The 26,447-nt window shown below is 38.5% G+C and overlaps 1 protein-coding gene and 1 pseudogene across 6 annotated transcripts in view; one reads left to right on the top strand and one right to left on the bottom strand.

The window, feature by feature from the left end:
• MACROD2 (mono-ADP ribosylhydrolase 2) overlaps window positions 1-26,447 on the bottom strand; it is a 2,173,823-nt gene that overhangs the window by 557,702 nt on the left and 1,589,674 nt on the right. For all 6 annotated transcript variants that reach the window (XM_051846213.2, XM_051846214.2, XM_008256366.4 and 3 more), the window contains one exon: window positions 7,352-7,425. In XM_051846213.2, the coding sequence (XP_051702173.1) occupies window positions 7,352-7,425 (74 nt within the window). The remainder of the gene's footprint in view (window positions 1-7,351; window positions 7,426-26,447) is intronic.
• On the top strand, window positions 8,743-9,782 carry LOC100348135 (cytochrome b-c1 complex subunit Rieske, mitochondrial pseudogene; annotated as a pseudogene).

Genomic DNA, 26,447 nt, shown 5'->3' with positions numbered 1-26,447 from the left:
AGAATCAGAGGATGGTAGATTATAGTTTTGGGTTTTCTGAAAATAATCTTCCTAGGAATTGGAGCTTGGTACAAAGGATATACTTTTCTCATCATAAATGTAAGCATCATTTCATGTTTCATTTAAATTCCCATTTGAAGAACCACAAAGATCCCAAGCAGTTGCATGTCAGTGATGTAAGGCAGTTCCTACACTGTTGTGTGTGTGTGTGTGTGTGTGTGTGTTTTGGTGTGTGTGTATGTGTGTGATCCATAATGTGATTCCAAAACAAAAGTGACAAACAATTTTTAACTCTGCATATGTTCAAAGACTTCTGCCAAGAAAGGGAAAAATAGTTTTGGCACCAAAAGCTAAAGTGCAATAGTTCCTTTGAGATCCATAATGAGGAAATAAGTGGCTGTGTCCTCAACCTTGACAAGTTTGCATGAAAGTGATAAACATTTAGCATTGTGGTTAAGAGGCCTGTAACCACATCAGAGTACCTGGATTCAGCTGGATCAGAATATTTGGCTCCAGCTCCCGACTCTACTCCTGCTAATGCAGATCCTGAGAGGCAGCAGCAATTATTCAAGTGACTGGGCTCCTGTCACTCACATGGGAGACCTGGATGGACTTCCTGCTGTCTGTCATTGACCAGGGCCCAGTCCCAACCACCATGAATTACTGAGAGGTAAACCAATGGATAGGAGTTCTTAACTCTTGTTCTCCCTTTCTATATCTCCCTCTTTGTCTCCCAACAAATAGTCAAAAGTTTTAAACATAAAAAGCCTATTTAAAAAAAAAAAAAAAAAACTAGAGAAGGATATAAACCACTCAGGAGATTGTTATTTTCTTCAACGCATTTCCAATTCTACTTTCTGGGATAGAGAAATATATACTGCCTTTTCAAGACTTTTTTGGATTAGGTATCTGAATACTGGAAGGCAGGGGAAGATGACAATGCTAACTACTTCCATGTCATCAAAACTGAGGTCTTCATTTCCAAAGGCCACCGTAATAAACACAAAAAAAGTATTATTCTCTGGCTACCACCAGCTGACCTTGAGATCTTGACAACACTGGGCAAGGTCTGGGACCATGGCTAGAAGCAAGCCATAGTTCCGGATGTCTTCCAAGGTTAGCACTGCTACACAGAATCTCTGGGTACCCTGCCATTATCTGTAGGCAATAACCATAGCACAGGCGCTGGGTTTCCCTCAGAAGGAACAGAAAAAATGAAAAACAGTTTAAATGATAAATATATGATATTTAACATTTTCAGTAACAATCTGCGTTAAAAGCACAGACTCAAGCTCTGCATGCAATGTGAGAAAACTTCCACCTTGCTCTTACATAGAAAACTGATTTTGGGTTTGAAACTGCAGAGCTAATGTTTCTTTCCTGTCAATAATTTCCAAGTCTAGCCAGGTGCTTACTAAAGGTCTTCAAAGATGAACCAAAGGTTCCCCACTGAATTGTTCCTACCCCAGGATAGCAGGATCTATGAGTTGGGGAAAGGGGTGTTGGTTTGAGGGAGGAGATTCAGAATTCTCATGGAGTCACTCAATGGAGGAACAATCCCACCAGAGCAGTGTGCAGGGAGGAAGCTGGGGTAGGCCTCCGCTGAGCTGAGCTTTCTTTTCTGGAAGGCTGCATGTGTCCACGGCTTAGAGTACAGCCTTCTAGAATGCTCTGCATCTGTTCATCTGCAGCTTTCTAATTGCCACTGGGAGGAGGGGAATTCAACTTTCCTTCATGATACAACTGAGCCCTGATTAGTATTTCTGGGCTTCTATCCACGTTTCAAAGTTCCCAGGAAATCCAAAGACCCTCCAAATTAGAATCTTTATCCTGGATACCTTATCCTCTGATGAAGAGAACTCCCCGGAAGATTTAAGATATGTGCTATATGCTGTAGGATGCTGGCTCCCTTCTGGTGTTTGAAACACTGAGAATGACCTGCATAACTTAGAAATATCTCTCAATATTAGCTGTTTGTAGCTTTTTAGGGTGAGAGAGATCCTGTTTGTCTGCTTTTATGAGAAAAAAACTGCAAAAAGGTAGATTGCCCCCAGAGACCAACAGCTAAATGTCATGTGAATCCCTGCAGTAGAACAATAGAAGAGGCACTAAAAACATTTCTTCCTGATGTGTACAGGGGGCCTCAGAGCAGTGCAGTGTGGGGATCACGGTTTCAAAAGGCATGATATTTTTAGACTGCATGAAAAATGAGGAATGCATGAAGCTATGTGTGATAACACAGAGCAGCCACTCCAACTTCAGCGTCTGGGCCACGTGTCCTGTGTTCATTTCCATAACAGCCCCTTATTTTCCCCACCTATCTCCACAATACAGCTACTACTAGAGAAAAATAGGGCATGTCTGCAAAGGTTATCATGCTATGTACTACTAAGTTTTTTATAGCCAACTCCGATGTTCTTTTGGTTTTTCTGAACTCAGAAGTTCTGAACACCTAATTTAGCTGAAAATGCCAGTGAGTCATCTTCATCCCTTGCCCACTTCATATTTGATCCCTGGGTTTCTCTGCCACGTATCTTATCTCTTCAGTCATGATTTCCATTTCTATGTACTTCTGTTTTGTGCTTGAGATAATTCCTCTATCTGTTATTCTCATAGCAACAATTCAGTTCTCAGTAGAAAAAAATCTTTTTTTAATTAAATTTTCAATTCAGGAGTCACTGTAAATTTTAGTTCTGACATGTCTTTTTTTTGCCCTAATTATTTCTCCTCCACCTGCTCCTTTCCTTCCTCCTTCTCTTCCTCCTCTTCCTCTTTTTGTTAAGAGTCCTGTTTTTTCTCTTCCACTAGATTTGCTGCAATCAGAGCCAACAGCGCTATTTGTTCAGCTGGGCTCCCTCCCTCAAGTTTCTGAATCCTCTTGAACAAGTGGTGATAACAGTCTCTTCAGAGTTTATATTTGGAAATATTAAACAAATAGATGTGGCTCACACAGCATTTTTCCTATCTACTGGGTCCTAGGGCTCCATTCAGACCCTTCTCTGGGCATGGAAATCACCTACCACATTAGCTGGCATGGATTTGCAAAATTGCATAATAAAATCAACTATTGTGTTGGGGAAAATGATGTGTCCATTGCAAATGATTTAGAAATGAGGGGATAACTAAACAATGATATATGAGTGCTCAAAGGTTATATGACAACATTGATGATTCACATGTGAGAACAAAATTCCACAAAAAATGTGTACCATGGAATGATGTACAAACCTGCCCAAGGGAAGGAAGGCCACCGATAAGAGAATCACATGACACAGAGTCTCTAGTTTCCAAGAGGAATATCTCAGGGGTACCTTATCAGCTAAGGGTCAGAGGAGATTCAACCTTACCTACCAAACTCAACTCCAATCTTGCTTCACACAGGGCTGATTTACTGATGAGTGCAATGGCATAGTCATTGGAAGATAATGTGCAAACTAATAATAAAATTTAATAAAATTAAAAAAGAATGAGAGAGAGAGGGAAGGAGGAAGGAAACGAGGAAGAGAGAGAGGAGAGAGAGAGAGAGAATGAATATGAAAATGAGCTGCCTTGCTCTTGTTGAATTTGTAGTTTGGGATTCCAGTAATTGATGAGACTGAGCTCTATTTCTGGCCCTCAAATATATTTAACTAGAATATATTTCATTGAGTATATTCTCCTTTATTTAACCAATTTGACTGAATTTGTATTTTTGTCAGCAAGCTCAAACTAAGATCCAAATCATAATTGAAGTTATGGTGATCTGACCAATTTCATCAATTTCTTACTTTAAGGTTCAGACTCAAAAAATCCAAATGTCTATTTAAAAACTTCATAGAATATCTAAAATCATCTGTCTTAACTATCTATAACATACTTCTTGTTCTATTTATATGTTTCAAAGAAACACATTCATACCAATTTTTTCTTCATTTCAGTAAATGTACCAAAATTTACCTAGGTGCTCAGGTCAAAAGTTTAGTTATCATTTTTGACTCTTGTTTAGTTATACCTCATATTTTATTTCTCTCTAGAACAGACATTATTACCCTTTGTCAATATTAAGTTTTATTCTAATCTCAGCATACCAAAGGATTGCATATCCTCCTACTCTAGAACTTAGTTCCAGGGTGGATTATTTTGACAATGAAATGCAAGAAGTTATGTGCATCATTCCTTTGTGTAAAGAATTCCACAAATGAATTGAATGTGAGGGGAAGTTGCATGCGACATTACCTTTGTGGAAGGATTTTGACAAAGGAATTGATTATCTTTTCCTGTATTATGATAGATGACATTCTACACAGTAGAATATCACAGCATGGGTTCCTGACTAAGCTAGAGTCCTCTGCTGACTCAACATATAAAATGAGTGTGAGTAAGAAATAAACATTTGATGCATTATGATAATGAGATTCATGGTGGTTTTTAATAGCAGCATTGTCTGTCCTAGTGAAAACAAGCCTCAAGTCAAGCTGGCTCTCTTGTCAAAGTATACTGGAAACTGAATGCTGGTTACTTCTTTTTCTACTATCCCTGCTTTCCAAAGCACCCGCATCCGTTGCCTGGATTTCCCAAAGGAAATTCTTAAGTGGTTTCTGTTTCCTACTCTCCTGTTTCCAAAGTCCATTTTTCCACAGAGCAGCACAACTTGTTTTTAGAGTGAATTAAATTATGGTGTTTCCTTACATAAAACCCTCCAACAACTCCTCATTAGACTTTGAATAGAACTCAGAATCTCTCTGTGAACTGCAACTCTATAATCTGACCTCTATCTTTTTCTCTAAATTTATATCCTGCTATTCTTTACCTTTCTGCTCCAAGAAAACTGTTTCTCATGCCGTTGTCTGCTAATAGTAAACTCACTGCCTGTCAGAGTTTTTTTTTTTTTTTTTTTTTCTTCTTGCTATTCCTTCTGTGTGGAATGTTGTATCTCAAACCTCTGTGTGGCTTGACTTAATCCCTCCCATTTCACAAATGTTTATTCCAAGATTATATCCTCAGAGAATACCTACATTATCTAAAAACCACACCCCTCAATAACTCACTATACAATTACTCTGCTTCATTTTGTAAAGCACTCTTTGAAATATTTCAATTAATTATTTATTTATTTGCTTAATTTATGTTTCTTCCTAGACCATGAATCTCACAAGGCAAGGATTTTGTTATTCAGTGTTATATCTTTGCTATATTAGAAAAATACCAGATGCTTACAAGGATTCAATAAATATTTATCAAATGAGTGAATTAATAAATAAATCACTTAAACAATAAGGATGTCAAAACAATACTGCAGTGAAGAGACAGCTGAATTAGAAGCAATATTCTTTCTTAAGTCCTTACCTAGTTTGTTTATTTTAACAGAAGAAAAATCAAAACACTGCTAGATAATCAACTTGTATGGCTTTTTATCTATGATTTACCACATATAATTCATTTAATAAATACCACTTGATTCATTCAACTTGCTTAAACTAGACAATGCACATTAAAACGATGTGCCTTTTAAAACAGGAATCAACACAGGAAATGTCAAACTTACAGTAGCAATAACTAACATTTTCCCAGTCCAAATTATCTAAATTTTCTAAAATGAGTCCATGAAATGGGCAAGAAAAAGGCTACAAAAGCAGAAGGATGGATTTGAAGGCAGGATAGACAAGTGAATTAAATAAGAAACACCAGGTTAAGAACTTTCAATGGAAAATAACATTCTGAACAGTTTAAACAGAAAGAATCCATTACTAGAGTGTGTGAATGAGGTGTAAATGTGACCAATACACTTACTCTTCATCATCATCTCCTCAACAGTATGTGTTTATGTGGACCTCCATCACATGACGTGATGACACATGTGAACCTCCCCAAGTGGGGCATAGCCTTGGATTAGTGTTCCAGTGGAAATGATGGATCTGTATGGTACACTTGCCCAGTTATCAGCTTTCACTCGTGAATCATACTACACACTGGCAAAGCAGATGGTCCAGGAGAGGAGCATTTACAGTGACCAAGACATCCACTGAGGATAACTGACTTTCAAAGGAGAGGAGCTTCTCTCCCTGGCCTCCGTGTCATTCTGATGAAGAACGGCTGTTATAGTCCCGAGAAGTGGGTCAGAATCTTGACTTTCCAGTTTTGAGTATGTTATTTTATCTTTTCATGCTGGATGAGAATGAGGATAGCAATATATCTCTCCTATACATTTCCTGACATTGTTGTGAAAATAAGGTAACACATATAGAAGATTTGTTTTGTAAACTGGCAATTTTTTTGTTTTTATTCTTTGTTTTAAATTTTTTGAGGTAATTTAAAGATGTCCTTTAAACTGAAATTGTCATATTTAAACATTTTTTTTAAAAAAGGAAAAGAAACAGCAAGCACCAAATGAATATGTTTGGCCATGTATCGTCACTTCTACTTGAGGTTAACAATGTTCATACCTCGTTGAAAAATCTTTACAGTAACTAGAAAAGTACACTGCTGTTTCTTCAAACATACAAAGGCACCAAGAGCTATCTCTCACTAGGAAACCACCATAGCATATTTGATACCCATCCATTTTCAAATAATCTCTCATCCAAGGAGAAAATTAAATTCATGGTCAGTCATAAAAACAAAGCAAAATTTTGATAGCATTTATAAGAATATCTAAAAATAAACACAAAATAATGTACTGTTTGAAACCTATTTGCTTTTATAGTATTTAAATCAACAAACCTCTGCAATCTAAGCTCCATGATCTCTAGTTATTTTGTTGCTTTACTTACTTGAGTAATTCTCCTATTCCTCACTGAGTACATCCCAAAGATCTTAATTAATAAGCAGAATAGGAGGTGTGATGAATACTCTGATGGAAGCATTTAGTTTCATAAAAAATCTTGATCATAAAAATTTAGCTATCAATTATCCAAGCCCACTCCAATCCCACACTCAAAAGTCACTTTAGGAAAGTGATTATTTAGAAGTAAAGAGAGCATACATAACCAAAAATTGCGGTATACCAGGAATCTCCTTTCAACAGAGCTAATTTAACTCTTTAAGGAAAAGAGCACAGGAAGCCCTCTTGTTATTTATGAAACACATCATGTTCTCTCTTTCACATATACAATTCATATTATCTAAAGATATAAAAACGAGATTGTGGCTAAAGGAATCTGATTTTACCCATTTTCACCATCAAGCTGATCCATATAGTTGCCAATTATGAGAAAATATTTAAACATTCAAGTAAAGTGAATGAGGAATGATTAGCTACCTTTGGCTCAAAGACTAAGTCTAGTTTATATTTATGAAAATTATCAACTTTTTCCAGAAAAGAGGATCAAATGATGCCCCCGTGATTGTTTGCTGGTTGTGCCGTTTCTCTTACCTCATGGTGATTCTTGGCCAGCCATTCCTTAATGGTGCTGAGGGCAATGACTGCAGCAGGCTCATTTGGAAAACCTAAGTGAAGAACAGAATAAAAAGAAATGAAAAAAAAAAATAAGATGAAGGCAATAAGAAGGTCAATCATGGGATGAGACTGGAGTCTCATTTAAACAGTACTCCACAAAACCAGTAACTACTGAGCAAGAAAGACCTCTGCAAGACATATGTAGTGGTGAATTCTATGACCCCATTCACAAAGCATTAAGAGGCTGGTCCTATACCAGGTTAGAGTTAAAATATAAGTAAGGGCTGCCATTGTGGAGCATTGGGTTAAACCACTACTTGCAATTCCAGCATACCATATTGGAGTGCCTATCTGAGTTCCAGTTGCTTGTTTCTGATCCAGCAACCTGCTAATGTGCCAAGGGGGAAGTAAAAGATGGCCCAAGTACTTGAACCCATCCCATTCACAAGAGAGACCTGGATGGAGTTTAGGCTCCTGGCTTTAGCCTGTATGATTTCCACCCATTGTGGCCACTTGGGCTGTGAACCAGTGATGGAAGATCTTCCTCCTTCTCTCTGTCATTGTGCATTTCAAGTAAATAAATAGATAAATAAATAAATATTTACAAAAGTAAATAAAAGGTTTATTTCCTCAATACAATAAATACACTGAATAATTTACAATGTACTTTCCTATACTTTTTCTCATAACAGGTACTCAGATTAACGTTTATTATTCTCAGTTTTCAAGTCAAGTAAATGTGGTTCAGAGAAAACATATTCGGCCAGGATCACTACATCAGAAGGATTCCATCAATGAACTCCCACAAGGCAGGTCAGATAACAAGCCAAACAGCCACACCACAGAAACTAGGTGTCAGAATACAAAGAAGATAACTCCTGCTCCATTTGGGGCTGTCAGAGGTGATGCTTGGGTTAGTACAACATAAACTTACCTGATTCTATAGTTTGGTTTTGGTTTTAGAAGAACTGTAAAAATGAGACTTAACTTCACCCCAGTGAGCTGAGCACTCACAGGTTATCTTCTTTAATTTATATAAAGTGAACACATTTCCTGCAGAATGTATTATATTCTTCTAATAGAGATAGAAGTATGTGAAGGAATACTTCATAATTTATATATTTATGAGGCATAAAAAGGAGGACAGTGACTATTTGATTCTAACTGTTGTCTTTAGTCTCATTACCGGTTTCCTAATTACTAAATCCCATCGCCTTTCCATGAGTCTTCAACACATCTGGTATTACATGTGCTTGATTTGCTTTTCATGATTCAATATCTCTGCCTTTCTGGCATTTTCTTTTTTAAATTAATTTTTAATTGTTTCAAGTAATACAATTTAGTAGTTTTAAAAAATACGTTCATATATGTTGTCGGTCGCCGCCCGCTCCGGCCCGTTCGCGCCGGTCCTGTCGGCCACGTCCCGCGGGGTGGCGGGCGCGCTGCGGCCCCTGGTGCAGGCCGCGGTGCCCGCCACCCCGGAACCGCCTGTGCTGGACGTGAAGCGACCCTTCCTGTGCCGGGAGTCGCTGAGTGGCCAGGCCGTGGGCCGGCCTCTGGTCGTCTCCGTGGGCCTCAATGTCCCTGCTTCTGTTCGTTATTCCCATACAGATGTCAAAGTGCCTGACTTCTCTGACTATCGACGCAATGAAGTTTTAGATAGTACAAAGTCTTCAAGAGACAGCAGTGAAGCTAGAAAAGGTTTCTCATATTTGGTAACAGCAACAGCTACTGTGGGAGTCGCATATGCTGCCAAGAATGTTGTCTCCCAGTTTGTTTCCAGCATGAGTGCTTCAGCTGATGTGTTGGCCATGTCGAAAATTGAAATCAAGTTATCTGATATTCCAGAAGGCAAGAATATGGCTTTCAAATGGAGAGGCAAACCCCTGTTTGTGCGCCATAGAACCCAGAAGGAAATTGAACAGGAAGCTGCCTTTGAAGTGTCCCAGTTGAGGGATCCACAGCATGATTTAGACCGAGTAAAGAAGCCTGAGTGGGTTATCCTGATAGGTGTTTGCACGCATCTTGGCTGTGTGCCCACTGCAAATGCAGGAGATTTTGGTGGCTACTACTGCCCTGCCAGTACTGCGTCTGGCAGGATCAGGAAGGGGCCTGCCCCCCTCAACCTTGAAGTCCCCTCGTATGAGTTCACCAGTGATGATTTAGTGGTTGTCGGTTCGAGACTTGGACTCAAGTCACAGGCTTCTTTCAGTCTTCATGTCACCTCCGAAGAATTATTTGAGAGCAAGTCTTCGGTACCTCAAATTGGTTGATTTGAAATATTAAGGAATTGTTAATGATGTATTTGCAGACATTCATGTGAAGTAAATTGAATTTAATGTGAATTCTTTCAAGCATTCACTTATTAATAAAGCCACTGTTAAATATTGTTAAGCTCAAAAAAAAATATGTTCATACAATTTTGTAACCATATTCACTAATTCTGGAACGTTTTGATCATTCTCAAAAGAAACTCTCTACCCTTTAATAGTCTCCAAACTTCATTCCACCCTCCTCCTTGCCCCCAACCCTTGGTAACTATTTATCTACTTTTATCTTTGTGAATTTTCAGAATCTCCTCTGGGGTTTTCAATACTATACTACCTTTTTCCATGTCTTCAGCTATCTGTTTGACCAGCTCTCTTTTGATTCCTTTTTGAGGAGCATCAATGGTAATGCAAGGCCAAGCTCCATTTATCTCAAGTTATAAAGCATAGGAGGGAATATGGAAAATGTGCACAAGTTCTTGAACACTTGGGTGTAACGCAGAGATTGTGAATTTGTTATAAAGCAGGAAGCTGGATCAGAAACAGGACAGTCAGAACTCAGCCCAGCACTCTGATATAGGATGCTGGCATCACAAGGGGAGGCTTAACCTGCTATGCCAAATGCTGTGAATTATTTAATTCTATTTATTGTCTTTAAATAAGTGCATCAAAATTTAAAACTCTAAAAATGAAGAATAAACTGTTAATTAACTCATTAGTTTATTCCTGTCTCCTAAAAGCTTGAATTGTCATTCAGACAAATGTAGCTGACTCTTAAACGCATTCCTTTGTCTTCTTCGCTGCCTTCTGCAATTTACCCAGTGCAACACTTCTAAGTGATTCTTACTAAAGCAGTTACCATCAGTCCACAAAATGTTCACCAAACTATGGCAGCCCTTGTTTGACTCTCCAGGAACTTCAAAATAAATATGAGCACCTTAGCTTACCACTACATATTCCAGGGGGCCATTAGGCCTTAATTTTCCCTATGTCTCCTCTTCCCATAAAATTCTTCCCCAATTTTTAAGTGTGTTTAATAAGTACCTACATAAGTACTTACATCATAAAATTGTAAGGTTCATATAAAGCTAATAACTACTGTAATCATGCTCAATGACAATGGTCATTTGTATTAGCATTCACCTTTAAAAGACATAATTCTCCACAGAGAAATTATAGATGTTCTTAAAGAATTCTGGCAACTATAATCCATTCTACATGATTTGTGACCTCCTGGTTGCTCCCTCACACTCATCAACTTGTCTGGCATGGAGTTATGCATTTCAACTTTGCCTTAAAGTTTGCATCCAAGAGGATGACCGTCTCAACATCTGCTCAGCCAATTCCTTGACCTGCTCTTCTTCTACAACAGTCTCCTCCACGCCAACTCACCCATCAATGCTCTCTTTCCTGTATTTCTAAGCTCATAGCATGCCATATCATTCTTTGCTTTCTCTATTCCAAATAGACTGGCATCATCCTTTCTACTCTTTAAATGTGATATGTTCCATTTTGACTTCCTCCTATAAACCCTTGCTCATGCTATCTCATCTTACTGAAATGATATTCCTGTCCTTTTTTTAAATCTTAATTTATCTGTCTTCTCAGTTTTAATTCCTCCAGTAAAGACTTAGCTGGTGTCTTATTTTATGATGCTTAATGATGTCTTATTTTATGCTTTCCTAATACCATATATCTTTCCGTCATGGACTTATCAAAGTTTGACTCCACTTTTTTCATGCAAATATGAGATTAATAATTTTAGTAGAGTGAAAACTTCAAAGAAACAGATAAAATATCTTTCTTTACTTATCACTGGATAACTAAACATTACAAGAACATAAGTGACTATCAATAAATAAGCATTGAAGGAGTAAATGGATTGTAGATTTGTGGTTCTCTGTATTGACAAGAAGAAAAGGCTCACTGCTAGGAGCACAAGGGTATTCAGCAATAGATATAGAGATATATGGATCATATCAGTATATACATATATATGTAGTATATACATATATATATATAGTACATACATATATATGTATATGCTAATACACACACACACACACGGGGTGGGGATAGATATATTAGTACAGATGAATGGATTCTGAGAAAGTTCCCAGATTGTTATAGCCACAAAATTAATAATCACATATTTCATCTCCAAGAGAAAAATTTTGAGAAGATGCATATCAAGAAAATAGTTCTTAGAAGAACTTCAGTTATTAATTAAAAGGGGATATCAACAGAAATATCCCTGAAAATATGCCTATTTCTTTATGTATGCATGTTCAAGAAAAACTATGATGTTCAGGATACAGAGCAACAGGACAGTTCCTTGTCCACTTAACTGCAAGCTCCCAAGGGTTAGAAATAAGAAAAATGGACAGACAAGGCCAGTTCCAGATCTTAACCTGAGGATGTTTTCCCAAAGACCACAAGCCCTGAACGAGGAGATTGCAATGCATTCTGGTCTCCAGGGGATAGTCCACAATAGAAGTCTGACCAACCAGAGGGAACGCTACAGACAAGATTTGGATGAATCACTGTATTGGATGACATATAAAGTTTCTTCCAAGTATGAGGGTCAATGAGGTTACACAGTCATAAATAATTTAGGTCCAGACATGTGTGTGCATACCAAAGAGTGAAGAGAATTTGTGCTTCTGTTGTCATCCCAAAGCTTAGCTGTCTTTTCATTAAGATGGATTATTAAAATTAAATTTTGTTGTAAATGTGGAAGCTGATTTACACAATATGTAAATGATTTTTCTCTTTTTATTTATTTTTACTTTTAAAGTGTTTGCTGATTTTTACATAAATGTAAATATATACACATATATATTTATACACACTCTTAGACACATGAACACATACACACACACACACACACACATGCACACATAACTCTCATCCAGCTCAAGAAGTAAAGGTTTACAACATACCAGAAAACTTCCTCGACCCAAGTCAACATCCACCCCTTGAAGTAGTCTCTAGTCAGACTTCCATTACCATAGGTTTGTTTGTTTCTTTTAGAACTTCATATTCATGTAACTATGTAATGTATATTCTATTGTGCCTATATTTTGTTCAACATTATGCTGCCTAGTTTATCATGTTATTACAATTAACAGTAGGATATTCCTTTTCATTATAATGTGAGATTTCACTGTATGACTTTTTCACAATTTGTTTCTTCACTCTAGTGTTGTTGGACAATTGGATTATTTTCACTTTGGGTATATCAGGAGTAAGTTGTCATAGGCATTGTCACACATATCTTGGTAGATATAAGCACCTGTTCCTGCATATTATATACCCCTGAGGTGGGACTGCTGGTCCACAGGTTATGCAGATGTTTCACTGTGATAGATTCTGCCAAGCAGATTTCGAAAGCAGCTGTGTCAATTTATACTCCTATAATAATTAGATGAACTGTTAAAATAATGTATTTTTATTTATTTATTTATTTATTTATTTATTTATTTGACAGGCAGAGTGGCCAGTGAGAGAGAGAGAGAGACAGACAGAAAGGCCTTCCTTTTTTCCGTTGGTTCACCCCCCAATGGCCGCTGGGGCCAGTGTGCTGCGGCCGGCCGGTGCACTGCGCTGATCTGAAGCCAGGAGCCAGGTGCTTCTCCTGGTCTCCCATGTGGGTGCAGGGCCCAAGCACTTGGGCCATCCTCCACTGCCTTCCCGGGCCACAGCAGAGAGCTGGACTGGAAGAGGAGCAACCGAGACAGAATCCGGCACCCCGACCAGGACTAGAACCTGGTGTGTCAGGGCCGCAGGCAGAGGATTAGCCTAGTGAGCCTTGGTGCCGGCCATCTATTTATTTATTTAACATGTTTAACATATTATATGTTTAACATATTATATATAACATATTAACATATTCAACATTTATTAACTTAATATATCTTCTATTTATATTTTCTTGATCACACTTAAAGTCAACAAAGATAGCTTTAGGCCATACAATACTTTTTTTTAAAACTACAGGTTCAGATCAGTTTTATTATTAGCCTGTACTCTCATACAAAGCAGTGATGTTCTTAAACCCAGAAAAGAAAACTCTGTCAACAGAACAAATATTTTAAATAAATGAGAGAAAAAGTGAAAACAGCAAGTTGTATTTGCAATGGTTTTCACCTCTAGTACATCAAATAATCATGGATTTTTCCTTTTACTCAGCTTTTAAGTTGATATGTCAGTTCATCAAATTTCACCATGGGAATATACAATAAAGGGTCTCTGAAGATTATATGCTACTTCTATACTATTTGTTGCATTTCTTGAAAACCCAGGATGTTTGTGACACAGCACCAGTGAATCTGGTTTTGACTTTGTCATAGACATTTTCCTCCCTAGGTGTCACAAATAATTGCTGTTATTGATAATTCCCCAGTGTCTTTAACTTCACAGGATACCATGTATGAAAATAATTTTGATTATATGATATAAAAATCAAACATAGTCTATAAAACTTGTAGCATATACCACCAAAATATAGATAGATATGACATACTCTGTCAGTAAAACTGTCCTCTTTGGAGTTAGAAGCAACAAATCAACTTTTGTTTTAAGTTTCCAAGTGAGAGTCTGCTTACAATCACAGATTACTATATTGTGGAGAGGCATATAATTATACCTTAAATCAAGGATTTCAAAGAGACTCCTACTACAAAAGTAAATAAATAAATAAAATGGAATAAAACATTAGATATAATTAAGCCATAGTTTAGAACATTTATCTCAATTGCTATTTACAATGTGTCCAGATTTCCTCTCCCCTGCATTTTCCCCCAACTTTGCCTTCTTGACCTGCTGCCAGGATTCATTCCTATCAAGTTGTAAGAAGAAAGTAATCCAGAGACCAATTTCCAGGCAAAACTCATAAATCTAAAAATTATTATTTATACTGAATTCCTTTATTTCCAGCTGAACAATGTCTTCTGGTTATGTTTTTCACCTCAAAGACTTTAGTTCATATTGTACCCTACCCTGCAGGCACTTGGTCCAAATCTGTGACAAAGTACTAGCAATTTTGAACACTGTGTATTACATAGAAATTAGTTGTCCTACTAACCAGCCCTAGAGCAACTATAGCACCAAACTGATCCTGAATTACTATTGATATCCAGAAGTTAGAAGCTGCTTTTTCTTTAAAGATTTATTTTATTTATTTGAAAGACAGAGTTACAGAGAAAGGTAGAGACAGAGAGAAAGTTCTTCCATCCACTGGCTCACTCCCCAGATGGCCGCAACGGTTGGAGCTGCACCAATCTGAAGCCAGGATCCAGGAGCTTCTTCCAGGTCTCCCACACGGGTGCAGGGGCCCAAGGACTTAGGCTATCATCTACTGCTTTCCCAGGCCACAGCAGAGAGCTGGATCGGAAGTGGAACAGCTGGGACTAGAACCAGTGCCTATATGGGATGCCAGTACTTCAGGCCAGGGTGTTAACCTGCTGTGCCACAGCGCTGGCCCCATGAAGCAGTTGTTTAAAAGCAATCAAGTTCCCCTGAAACCTGTACAATAAATGAACATGCAATTTTGAGCCCATCCTCCATGCCAAGTCTCTGATGAGGAAAAAATGGCACCATTTTTCTTTCTTTACACACACATGAACTCAGGTAAAATAAGAATAGTCTAAAAGTATTAATGAAAACCTCTGGCTGTCCCAAATAAGAGGGATACTTCACTGGGTTGATTGAAACGTCTACACTAGGTGAACAGGGATTGTCACCATTGACTATCAATGCACAATTACTCTTTTTCACTTTTTTTTTTTTTTTTTTTTTACAGGCAGAGTGGACAGTGAGAGAGAGAGACAGAGAGAAAGGTCTTCCTTTGCCGTTGGTTCACCCTCCAATGGCCGCCGCGGCCAGCGCGCTGCGGCCGGCGCACCGCGCTGATCCGATGGCAGGAGCCAGGAGCCAGGTGCTTTTCCTGGTCTCCCATGGGGTGCAGGGCCCAAGCACCTGGGCCATCCTCCACTGCACTCCCTGGCCACAGCAGAGGGCTGGCCTGGAAGAGGGGCAACCGGGACAGAATCCGGCGCCCCGACCGGGACTAGAACCCGGTGTGCCGGCGCCGCTAGGCGGAGGATTAGCCTAGTGAGCTGCGGCGCCGGCCACAATTACTCTTTACACAATTTTCTAGAGCATAACTATAATATTTTTCCATCTTAGCCCAGGACTTCTATTGTAGGGACTTATGGGACATAAAAACACTATATTTCAAGCTCAGGTAAAAGGAGATAAAATTGTGAGATGTGTTACAGATTTTCTTTCTCCATTTCTGACTTAACACTCCTGAAAATACACAGACACACACACACACACACACACACACCCCTATTCTGGGAGGAAAGAAGGGATTGAGGTAGGCAAGGGGAAGCATCAGGCAGTATTTTTTTTGTGTGTTAGAACTGCCTTTGTCAGTCCCCTGCCCAGGCCTCCTTCCAACCCATAGATGCAATTCTGAGAGCAAGATGAAATCAAATTACTTGAGAGAAATGAGCTGAAGGAGCCTCACTGTTAAGCAATTGCTAGAGCAGCCACTCAGACAATTCTGGCTAAAGGCTGAGTTTCACAAAAGATAAAACAGGTGAAGTAATAAGAGTGACATTGGCCCTGGTAACTGCAGTGAGTACGGCAACAGAATGCTAAAGACTATGTCATTGGCTTCGCGCTGGAGCACAACAGGCCACCACAGATGACAAGAGTGAGGCCATGGACAGTCTATTAAGATACTGGACTTCTAGTGGGTTTTGCTAGATCGATATATATTTAACACGGCATATTAATAAGTTGAATAATCACATAATCACAGCAGACACTGACGACACCCTGCATATATCCTCTCGGCATGTGCCATCTTCCTGCACACTAGCTTGGCTTACAACTGTCAGCACCTTCTACCTACGAGTTCCTGCCAGTGGCCAGTGGTGACTCTGCACATGATAGGTATGGCAGGTCCACAGAGTCAGGGAATCAAGCCCCTCTGCAAGTGCTTTTCAATCAATGATTAATGAGAATTATTGGATGCATAGAATAGCTCACTCCCCTCTCACGGGTGATAATGCTGAGGGGTCTGCCTTACACAATTTCCATCCGAGATTGGCTCAGTGGAATTATGCTTTAGTTGCCTGTGGTGGCAAATTCCTTGATAAGGCACTCTTGATTTTCTGTCTTTCCTTGCTTATCTCTCTTCCCAATTCCCTTTCCTGAAATTGTTCCCCAAACTAACTAGTTGCATCCAAAGCCCAGTCTCTAGATGGACCTTGGGAGGAAGCCAAACTGAAAGCCATCAAAATGTATTAATGAACTTGACAAAAAGAGGTGATCTGGTTGATATTGAAAGCACTTTTGCGGCTGGCGCCGTGGCTCACTAGGCTAATCCTCCGCCTTGTGGCGCTAGCACACCAGGTTCTAGTCCCGGTCAGGGTGCCGGATTCTGTCCCGGTTGCCCCTCTTCCAGGCCAGCTCTCTGCTATGGCCCGGGAGTGCAGTGGAGGATGGCCCAAGTCCTTGGGCTCTGCACCCGCATGGGAGATCAGGAGGAAGTACCTGGTTCCTAGCTTTGGATCAGCGCGGTGCGCCGGCCGCAGTGTGCCAGCCGCAGTGGCCATTGGAGGGTGAACCAACGGTAAAGGAAGACCTTTCTCTCTGTCTCTCTCTCTCACTGTCCACTCTGCCTGTCAAAAAAAAAAAAAAAAAAAAAAAAAGAAAGAAAGAAAGAAAGCACCTTTGCTCCAGTGTTTTCTAGTTGTTGTCTCTGGTACAGAGACAGGAGAGAAAAATATTTTATTCATTAGCAAAGTAAGTGGGGGGAAGCAGTTGAAAGCCCAGTAATATTTTACTTTTTGAGAACTGTTGAAGTCATTTAGGTAGGCCCACATTGACATGCAAATCTTGTCCGCTGGTCAATCTTAAACCAATCATAAATTGTTGCTGCTGCTGTTGCTCTTTGCCTTTATTGAGCAATTAATATGTACAGGTCACTCTTCTTAGCATTTCCATGTATTTATATGCTTCATCTCAGCTAAGAAGGAATATGAGTTGGCCTGTGAAGAGATAGCACCTGTAGTGTATTAAGGGAGGGGAATAAAGATAATGAGTCAGAATTTATAATAAATACTGCCAAGAGGTACACAAAGCCTCAAAAACTCAGTATATCTCATTAATGCAGTTTAGATGACTCTCTGCTTGCTGAGGAAGCAATGACACAGCATGCAGCATGGTGGGCATGGGGTAGGAGCTGGGCTTTTCTGAGAGCCTTAGCCACCTGTTGTTTCCATACAAAATAGGCCAAATCTTTAAAACTCCCTTCATGATGCCTACCATTCCCCACCTCTCCAGTTAATAAAAGAGAAAATATGAATTTCAGGGAACTCAAGCAAGGGCAGGGCCATACGCAAGCCTGAATCTGCCTGGCTTCCCTGCACTCACACCCTAGCCCACTTCCTGCCATGCTGTTGCTCCTTACCACACTACAGGATGGAAGGGACTTGCCATAAAGCCTCCAGGATGGAGACTCCAGTCCAAATGTTACACCATTTCAAACTTCAAATTGGAAGCTCTTATGGGCAGAAAGGTTGCTACAGAAGGCTAGGAACAGGACCTCCTGCAAAGGTCAAAACCAGTGCACATATGCTGCCTTCTTTCTCCATGGCAGCACTCTTAATATTTAATGTCGTAATTGCAGAGCATGGATGAAGCTAAGGAGTCCCCTGCCCCCCATCATATTCCAGAAATGCAGAAAAGCTTGCAGTTCTGATGGTATAGTTCCTCTTGAACATTTTTAGATACCTTCATTGCAGACAGGATTTGAATCTGTATAATTTGAAAACAACTGACTCACCATCATCCTGCCATAGTCCTTTATTTTACTCAGTATAGTACCGATTTTCCTAGCAGGGCCTCTGAAATTAGTCTCAATAAAAGAAGGGATAAATTCTCTACTTTTATTGTGTTAATCTCTTCAGACCCATTCTTTCATTTCATTTGACATTATGCGTGCCTATAGCAAAAGATACACCATAAATTATAATAGTCACAGCCTCAGATATGAGTTACTTTTGATTTCATATGTTTAAAACATTGTGAAACATGAAATTGTTCTGTCAAGTTGCCTTTCCTGCTCTCTGCAAAACAGGTATGAAAGAACTGCATTTTTATGGGCCACAAGATTACACTCTATGCAAGCTTCATCAGCTTCTAAAACTTATGAGCTCCAGTGTCTATTTCTGAGAGTATTTTTAAAATCATCTTTTGCCTAAGGAATTATAATAATGACTGGAGAAATGGCTCGTGAAACAAATTCTATTCTACACAAGCTGTTCCTACCATCCCTGGATAAGTCTCCCGAGAAAAGAGATGAAAAAACTTCTAGAATCTCCTGAAACAGAAATTTTTTAAAATTTATTTTTGAAAGGAACATTTTTCCTAGAGGGGTGATCAAGGGAGTTCATTGGGGACATTACATTTGAGTAGAAAAGACGTCTATGGAGATCTGCTGAGAGATGGAAATGTAGTTTCTTCTTTTTGAACTGTGGCATTTTGATGGTACACAGTCCTCATAATCATCCATCTTTCTAAACATAAAACACACCACACCCTGTACATGCTAGGAGCTTCCAGTGGGCTCCCTCCACACTTATAACCAAACAAACTCCTCTTCTTGACTTAGAGAACCAATTTACTGCCTTTACCAATATACTAATGATGTCTTTGTCACTTGCATGGTTACTGTGTACCTACTTTACTGGAAGATAAGCTCCACTAGGCAGAGCCCTGTCTCCTTTGTCCACCTTGCCAAATCAGGACTCAAGGCAAAATAGGTGCTTAACAAGGCAGTATGCCATAGTCTGAAACATGGAGGGGCTAGCACTGTGGCGTAGTGGGTAAAGCTGCCACCTGGGGTGCTGGCATCACATATGGGTGCCCGTTTGAGTCCCGGCTGCTTTCTGCTGTGGCCTGGGAAAGCAGTGGAAGATGGCCCAATTCCTTGGGTCCCTGGATCCATGTGGGAGGCCTGGAAGAAGCTGCTGACTCCTGGCTTTGGATCAGCAAAGTCCTGGACGTTGCGGCCAACTGGGGAACGAACCAGCGGATGGAAAACCTCTCTCTCTCTGCCTCTCCTTCTCACTCTGTGTAACTCTGACTCTCAAATAAATAAGTAAATAAATTTTTAAATAAAAAAAAGAAACTTGGAAATATATAGCTGCATCAGTGTCCTATGAGTCTCCCTAGCATCCTCCAGTGACCGATTCTGTGCCACCTGGGGCCTATGAAAAGGAGCCCTCTTACAGGAGGGCAGCAGGCAAACTCTACGCTATCTTCAGCTGCCTGATAGGTTGGATAGATATACTGTGACCTTCACACAACTACAGCCGTGACCTGGGAGAACGAGAGATATAAGCTCCAATAAATGGGTCCCACGGTCTTGTAACCCTAGGCCGGAGCAGAGTGCAGGATCTTTTAGTACACTAGCTTATGAGCTTTCTTACCTTTGTTTGTCATTGACTCTTGGACATGTAAGCCACTTCTGTACTACGAGGGTTTTGGGCTCCCACCTACAGACAGGTGCAATATCCAAAGGGGTCATGGTGAACACTGCCATCACTTTCCCAGCAGCATTATCTCTTATCACCACAGTGTGGAAGAAAGCTAGATAGTTCCATCTCTCCTGATCATTAACTTTTGCTGTAAAATGATTACTTAAGCTCCCAATAGGTGTGAGTTTAAAGCTACTTTCAAAATTCTAGAAATTCCTCTGAAAGCCTTCTCAGTGTCCAGTTCCCCTAAGATGAACATCAGCATAAATAATCCCTTCTCTTCATGTTTGAATCTTAAAATAGACATCGGCTAATAATCTATATTTCAAGATTTGTCTCAATGAGTCTGTGGAAAGCACATGGAATTTGGCTAAATAGGGTTTATTCAATTGGTAAGAATTCTAGTCCATGGCCTGTATATTATTTATGAGGACAGTCACTCTGTTGCTGATTGAAACACAGTAAGCAAGTTTAAACATTAAGATTGTGATTAAAAATAGCATACGATTTGACATAATTTTTGTCATTAAAATATATTATCCAATGTGATTAAAATCTGCTGAGGGGACACATCCTGAAAATCATTTTCAAAGACATTCCATTAGATATCAAGTGAGGAGTTCTTAAAATTTCATTTTGAATCAGAAGATATAGCTTAAAGTTTGATATAAACAGCTATGCCATTAGACTTCTGCCTTTCTCTTTTTTATGAGAAATTTTATTTTATTTATTTGAAAGCCAGAGTGAAAGAGACAGAAGGAGACATACAGAGGAAAACAGATCTTCTAACCACGGGTTCACTCCCTACCTGGCCACAATGGCCAGGGGTAGCCCAGGCTGCAGCCCGGAGCCAGGAGCTCCACTCAGTTCTCCCATATTGGTGGTGGGGGTCCAAGTACTTGGGACATCTTCCTGTGCCTTCGCAGGTGTTTTTGTCAGAAGCTGGATTGGAAATGGAGCAGCCAGGACTTGAACTGGCATTCCAATATGAACACCAGCATTCTAGACAGTGGTTTACCACCGTGCCATTATGTCAGAACATACTGTGTCTATTTTTGATAATTCAGCTGCTGAGGGTGCTGGATTGGATTAGTGTCACCAATTCTTCACTCTTGTTTGCCATCTGACTTTGCAGAGTCTGCCACAGAGAGTCAGGTATCTTCCCTTACCCCACTGAGTTCAGTTACTTGACTTCAGCCAGTGGGACATGAGCAAATGTAAGGTTTTAAAAGTCTTTCTAGCATGAAAATAGGATGCCCTGTATAGACACTGCCCTTTCAGTTTGGCATCTGAAATGAGACAGGTGGAAAATACCTTACCTCTGACAGAAGCCTGGTTTTCACCTTCATTATGCCAAGCCCAGCTTTAAATCACAGCCAACCTTGAGACTCATGCCCAAGAGAATTAGCACCATTGCTATCAGCCACTGGATGTGTGAGGTTGTTTGGAACACAGGAAAATCCAAGTGAGAACCCAAGAACTAGAACAGGAACTTATGGTGCTGATGAGCACGAGATTTTTCAGAAATCCCACTCTGCATGCACAAGTCTCAAGAACAGTTTCTTATCCTTATCTTGGTCTTTGCCATCGTTGCAATCTGGCTTCACCTAATGACTGTCTCCATGGTAAAAAAAAAAAAAAAATATATATATATATATATATATATATATATATATATATAATACATAGATAATAGTTTTTGCATACCAGTTCAAGGAATGCAAAGAGGATTAGGAATTAGTTTAAGGGAATCCCTGGGATAAGGAAAACAGTATGGGTTACGAAATGAGAACTTCGAGCCTCATTTTATCTCTCACCTGGAAACACAATTTGTGTGAGAAAAACAGGTCTCTATCCCTCAATATCTTCACCTATAACATGTCTAAGCGGGGATAAGGATACCTTCTAATTTTGAAGATCAAATAGTATAAATCACAGAGATTTTTTTTACAACACATGCCTTCTCATTGGTCCTCTTTTCCTGTATCTGTCTTCTTTGCATAACAATGGAAGGAAGCCTAAAAGTACTTTAATGTGATTGAGCACTTGAGGCCTGGAATTCCATGTTCTCCAGTGTGTCACGCAGTAACACCTTGAAGTGTAGGCGTTTAATTTTCAAGATCAAAAATCATTCACTATTTCCCTTGAGAACTTGGAAGTAGACTTACATCACCTATTTTTTTTTTTAGAATCACTTCCTGGTGCTAGAAAATATCATTTGGGTCAGAAGGAGCAGGAAGTAGGTGAACAGATTTTAATGGAATAACCTCATTTGTAACTAAATCTCTGAAGTAAATATATCATACTTGCTGTGGTCTAAAGTATCAAGTCTCCCAAATAGCTTACTAATAAGAATCCACCAAGTTTCTATATTCTGGATTTTATAACCTCCTCATAATATGAATACATTAATTAAAATCATCTAATATGAATTTTAGAGTGACCTGAATAATCAACTGTAATTGACACAGTAACAGCATACATGTTCTCTTACTAGTCAACTTAAAACATCCCCTTGACTGGTTTTGAATTTCTATGTTTTACACAAACATAAGATGCCGCTCCTGAAAATGCCTAGAGAGATGTAATTGGAAGTGATGCATGTACCATTTTCCTCCAATGGACAGAATCTGGCTCATTTCTCTTAACCACAGTGAGGCACCTTGGGGACAGTCAGTGTTTAAAGAATGAGAGAAGAATGAAGAGACAAAATAAGCCACAGAATTTTAAAGGAAGAAAACTGTTACTCTTAACAATGGATGATAGTGTTTTATAAACTATGAACTATAGATTATATTTGGGGTAGAATAATGAAAATCTAGAATGGCTAAATCTCATAAAAATTTATTTGTTCTCCTACTTGAGCTGTAGCAAGCAGGCACAAGATAGGATGAGGTTATATCATGCCATGAAAACCTGCTAGGGAAAGAAAAGACATTTAGGATGTGTTTTCAGTCCAGTGAATATCCACTTCAACATAAATGTTGAAGATTTACTTTGATGGATCTCTTCAGGGAGTTGGAACTTTTAGGTATACTTAAGGTATTCCTCTGGGAAAAATAAAGTAGATGTTTACATAGTATTTCACTAATGAACACATTTTGTATTTTTCTTAGAAAGTAACAACACTGCATTTTTGGCCCTAGGCTCAAAGAAAATCAATGATCAGGAGAATGCCAAAATGATAGCCAGATCAAGATCTTCCTCATTTTCTTAGTATCAAAGTAGGTGAGATTAATAAAGTGAAAAAAATACAAAATGCTGGCCCTTCATGTAATGAATTTAGAAGTTTTCACTTCATCTTAACAAGTAAATACCTGAGCAAACTGAAAACGTTAATTTTCCTTAGGTCAGTCAGAGAAATGGGGTCACAGGGCAAAACACTGCCCCTCAAATTGGAGAGAAGACAAGTAGATACAGAGAATCACAACTTACCTGAGTAGAAACCTACAAAGAAAGCAATATTGGGCCAGGAGAACCTATACTATAATTGATGAATTGCTGTAGTCTCAATGTGGACAAGTCTGAAAGACAGGAATCCAGGGAGACCTAGTCATTGTGGGTTCCTATGCTTTCTGCGTTATGCTTCTAGGAGACAGACAAGGTTCTCACTGTGAAAAATAATTTTAAAAAAGTCCTCTCATGTTCAAGCAAGAGGAGGAGAAAAGGAATTTTTGCAAAATATACCAGATTGTTCTGTTTTTCTTAATAAGACCTGCCCTCAAGAGAAACTATTTTATAAGAATTTAAAATATTGGGGTGTTACCAGCTCCTAATAAACATAGGGAATGGAAAATACTCAATTCTAGTTTTTCTATCCAGGAGAAATGAAACACCCATTCCATCGTATTCTCACCTTCTTGTCCCACATAAAAATATAGTGGTGGGTACTGAAAAGCATTTGTGATGTTCACAGACACAGACTCACTAAAGACTGACTATGTCAAATTCTCCTTCTCTTATATCTTACCATTGCATTAGTAAAGGTCTATATTTTACAGTCCCCTTTTTCCTTTAATTTAGTACATCATGTCTGGCTAGTATGAAAAAATGATACACATACTAAAAGGAAAAGGCACAGTTCAAAGACATAAGTCTGATAGTTGTGGCAACTACCAGATAATGGATTTACCATCATACTGGAAGTCCTAGTTAATCTAACAGCACAAGAAAAGGAAATAAAAATTACCTTGATTGGAAAGGAAGATGTAGAAATTTCTTGGTTTGTAAAATATATGATTGCCTATATAGAAAAACCTATAAAATTGATAAATTTAGAAAGCTTTGAAATAAGAAGTTTTATAGTAAGATTGTAGGACACAAGATTAATGTATTAAAATAAAAAACCTTTTGTATATTAACAATGAACAAGAAGGATTTGAAGACAAAATGTCACTTACATTAGAACTCTAAAAATGATCCTAACTAATTTAAAGAGAAAAATACTCCCAACTCTTAGGTATAATCAAGCAAAATATGTATGAGAAAAACTACTAAACTGTGATGAAAGAAATATGAGAACTAATAAGTTAGGACTTAACATATGTTCATGGATAGAAAGCCTCAATATTGTCAAAATGTCAATTCTTCCCAGCATGATCTAAAGCTTTAATTCAATCTCAATCTAAATCCCAAGAGGTTCTTTTGTGATGTTAAAGTTTATGTAGCCAGACCAGAGATTCAGAATAGGCAACATAACATGAAAGTACAAAGTTCTACTGCCTACACTATGTGACTTCAAGACTCACTATAAAAACCCAGTAATAAACACCATGTTATATTGAAAAGAGAATAAACAAATAGATCAACACAACAGAATAGAGTCCCCCAAAGTAGAGCCACAAATAGTGAAATGTTGGTAATGCAATAGAGCAAAGACTATCTTTTCAATAGATGGTGCTGGAATAACCAGACAGTCAAAAGAAAACTCACATAGTTTCTGACTGACAAAGGGACCTAAATGAAAGTGAAACAAAACCATAAAACACCTAGAAGACAATAGAAGGGAGAAATCTAACTATCCTTGGATATGGTGATGACTGTTTAGATGCAACACCACAGACATAATCAATGAAAGAAATAATTGATGAGCTGGATTTAATTAAAATTTAAAACTTCTGCTCTGTAAAAAACACTGTATAAAGAATGAGAAGACAAGATACAGATTGGTAGAAAATATTTGCCAAAGATATGATTGATAAAGAACAATTCTCCAAAAACTTATGAAGAACACTTAAAACTCAGCAATAAGAAATCAAGCAACCCAATTAAAAATGGCCAAAAGAACTTAAAATACACCAAAGTAAATACACAGAGAAAAAATAAGCATATGAAAAGATGCTCCACAGACAAATCTTAAGAGAATGGAAAATTAAAACAACAATGTGATACCATTATCCATGGATTAGAATGGCCAAAATCAAAAACTCAGACAACACCAAATGCTATTGAGGATGTAGAGCAACAAAACCTTTCATTCCTTGCTGGTGGGGATGTAAATGGTATAGTTACTTAAGGACAGTTTTGCAGTATCTTTTAAAATTAAATACTGCCCTACCTTCCAGCAATTATGACCCTTTACAAAAATAAATTATAAGTTAACACTCACACATAAAACTACACATAGGTATCGAGAACAGCTTTATTCATAATTGTCAAAAATATGAAAACAATATCTCCTTCAGTCAATAAATAGATAAACTGTGGCAAATCTAGGCAATGGGAAATTATTCAAAACTGAAATGAATTGAAATTTCAAGCTATTTAATGATATACGGAAGTGTAAATGCATATTACAAAGTAAGGAAGTCAACATAGAACAAAAAAAAATGATTCCAACTGTACAACTCTTTGGAAAAAGAAAAATAATGGAATCCATAAAAGGATCAGTGGTTGCTCAGGGTTTGGGGAGAGAGAGGGATGAGTACGCAGGGCATTGAGGATTTTTAGGGCATTGAAACTACTCTGTATCATGCTATAATGATGGATGCGACCTTATAGGTCTGTCAAAAGCCATAGAATGGAGAACATTATATTGATGTAAGGTCCTAATGTAAACTGTGTACTTTTAGTGATGCTGTGTCAATGTAGGTTCACTGATTGGAACAATTGTACCACTCTGGGGCAAGGTTTGATAATAGATGGAGAGAGGGAGTGGTAGGAAATGTGGGAACATTCTGCTTACTTTTGCTATAAACTTAAAACTTATCTGAAAAATAAAGTATTAAACAAACAAACAAACAAACA

The sequence above is a fragment of the Oryctolagus cuniculus genome, chromosome 11 (genome assembly GCF_964237555.1).
Source record: "Oryctolagus cuniculus chromosome 11, mOryCun1.1, whole genome shotgun sequence".
In the NCBI taxonomy this organism is placed as follows: Eukaryota; Metazoa; Chordata; class Mammalia; order Lagomorpha; family Leporidae; genus Oryctolagus; species Oryctolagus cuniculus.
The sequence above is the reverse complement of the archived record's forward strand: the minus strand, read 5'-3'. Positions and strand labels throughout refer to the sequence as shown.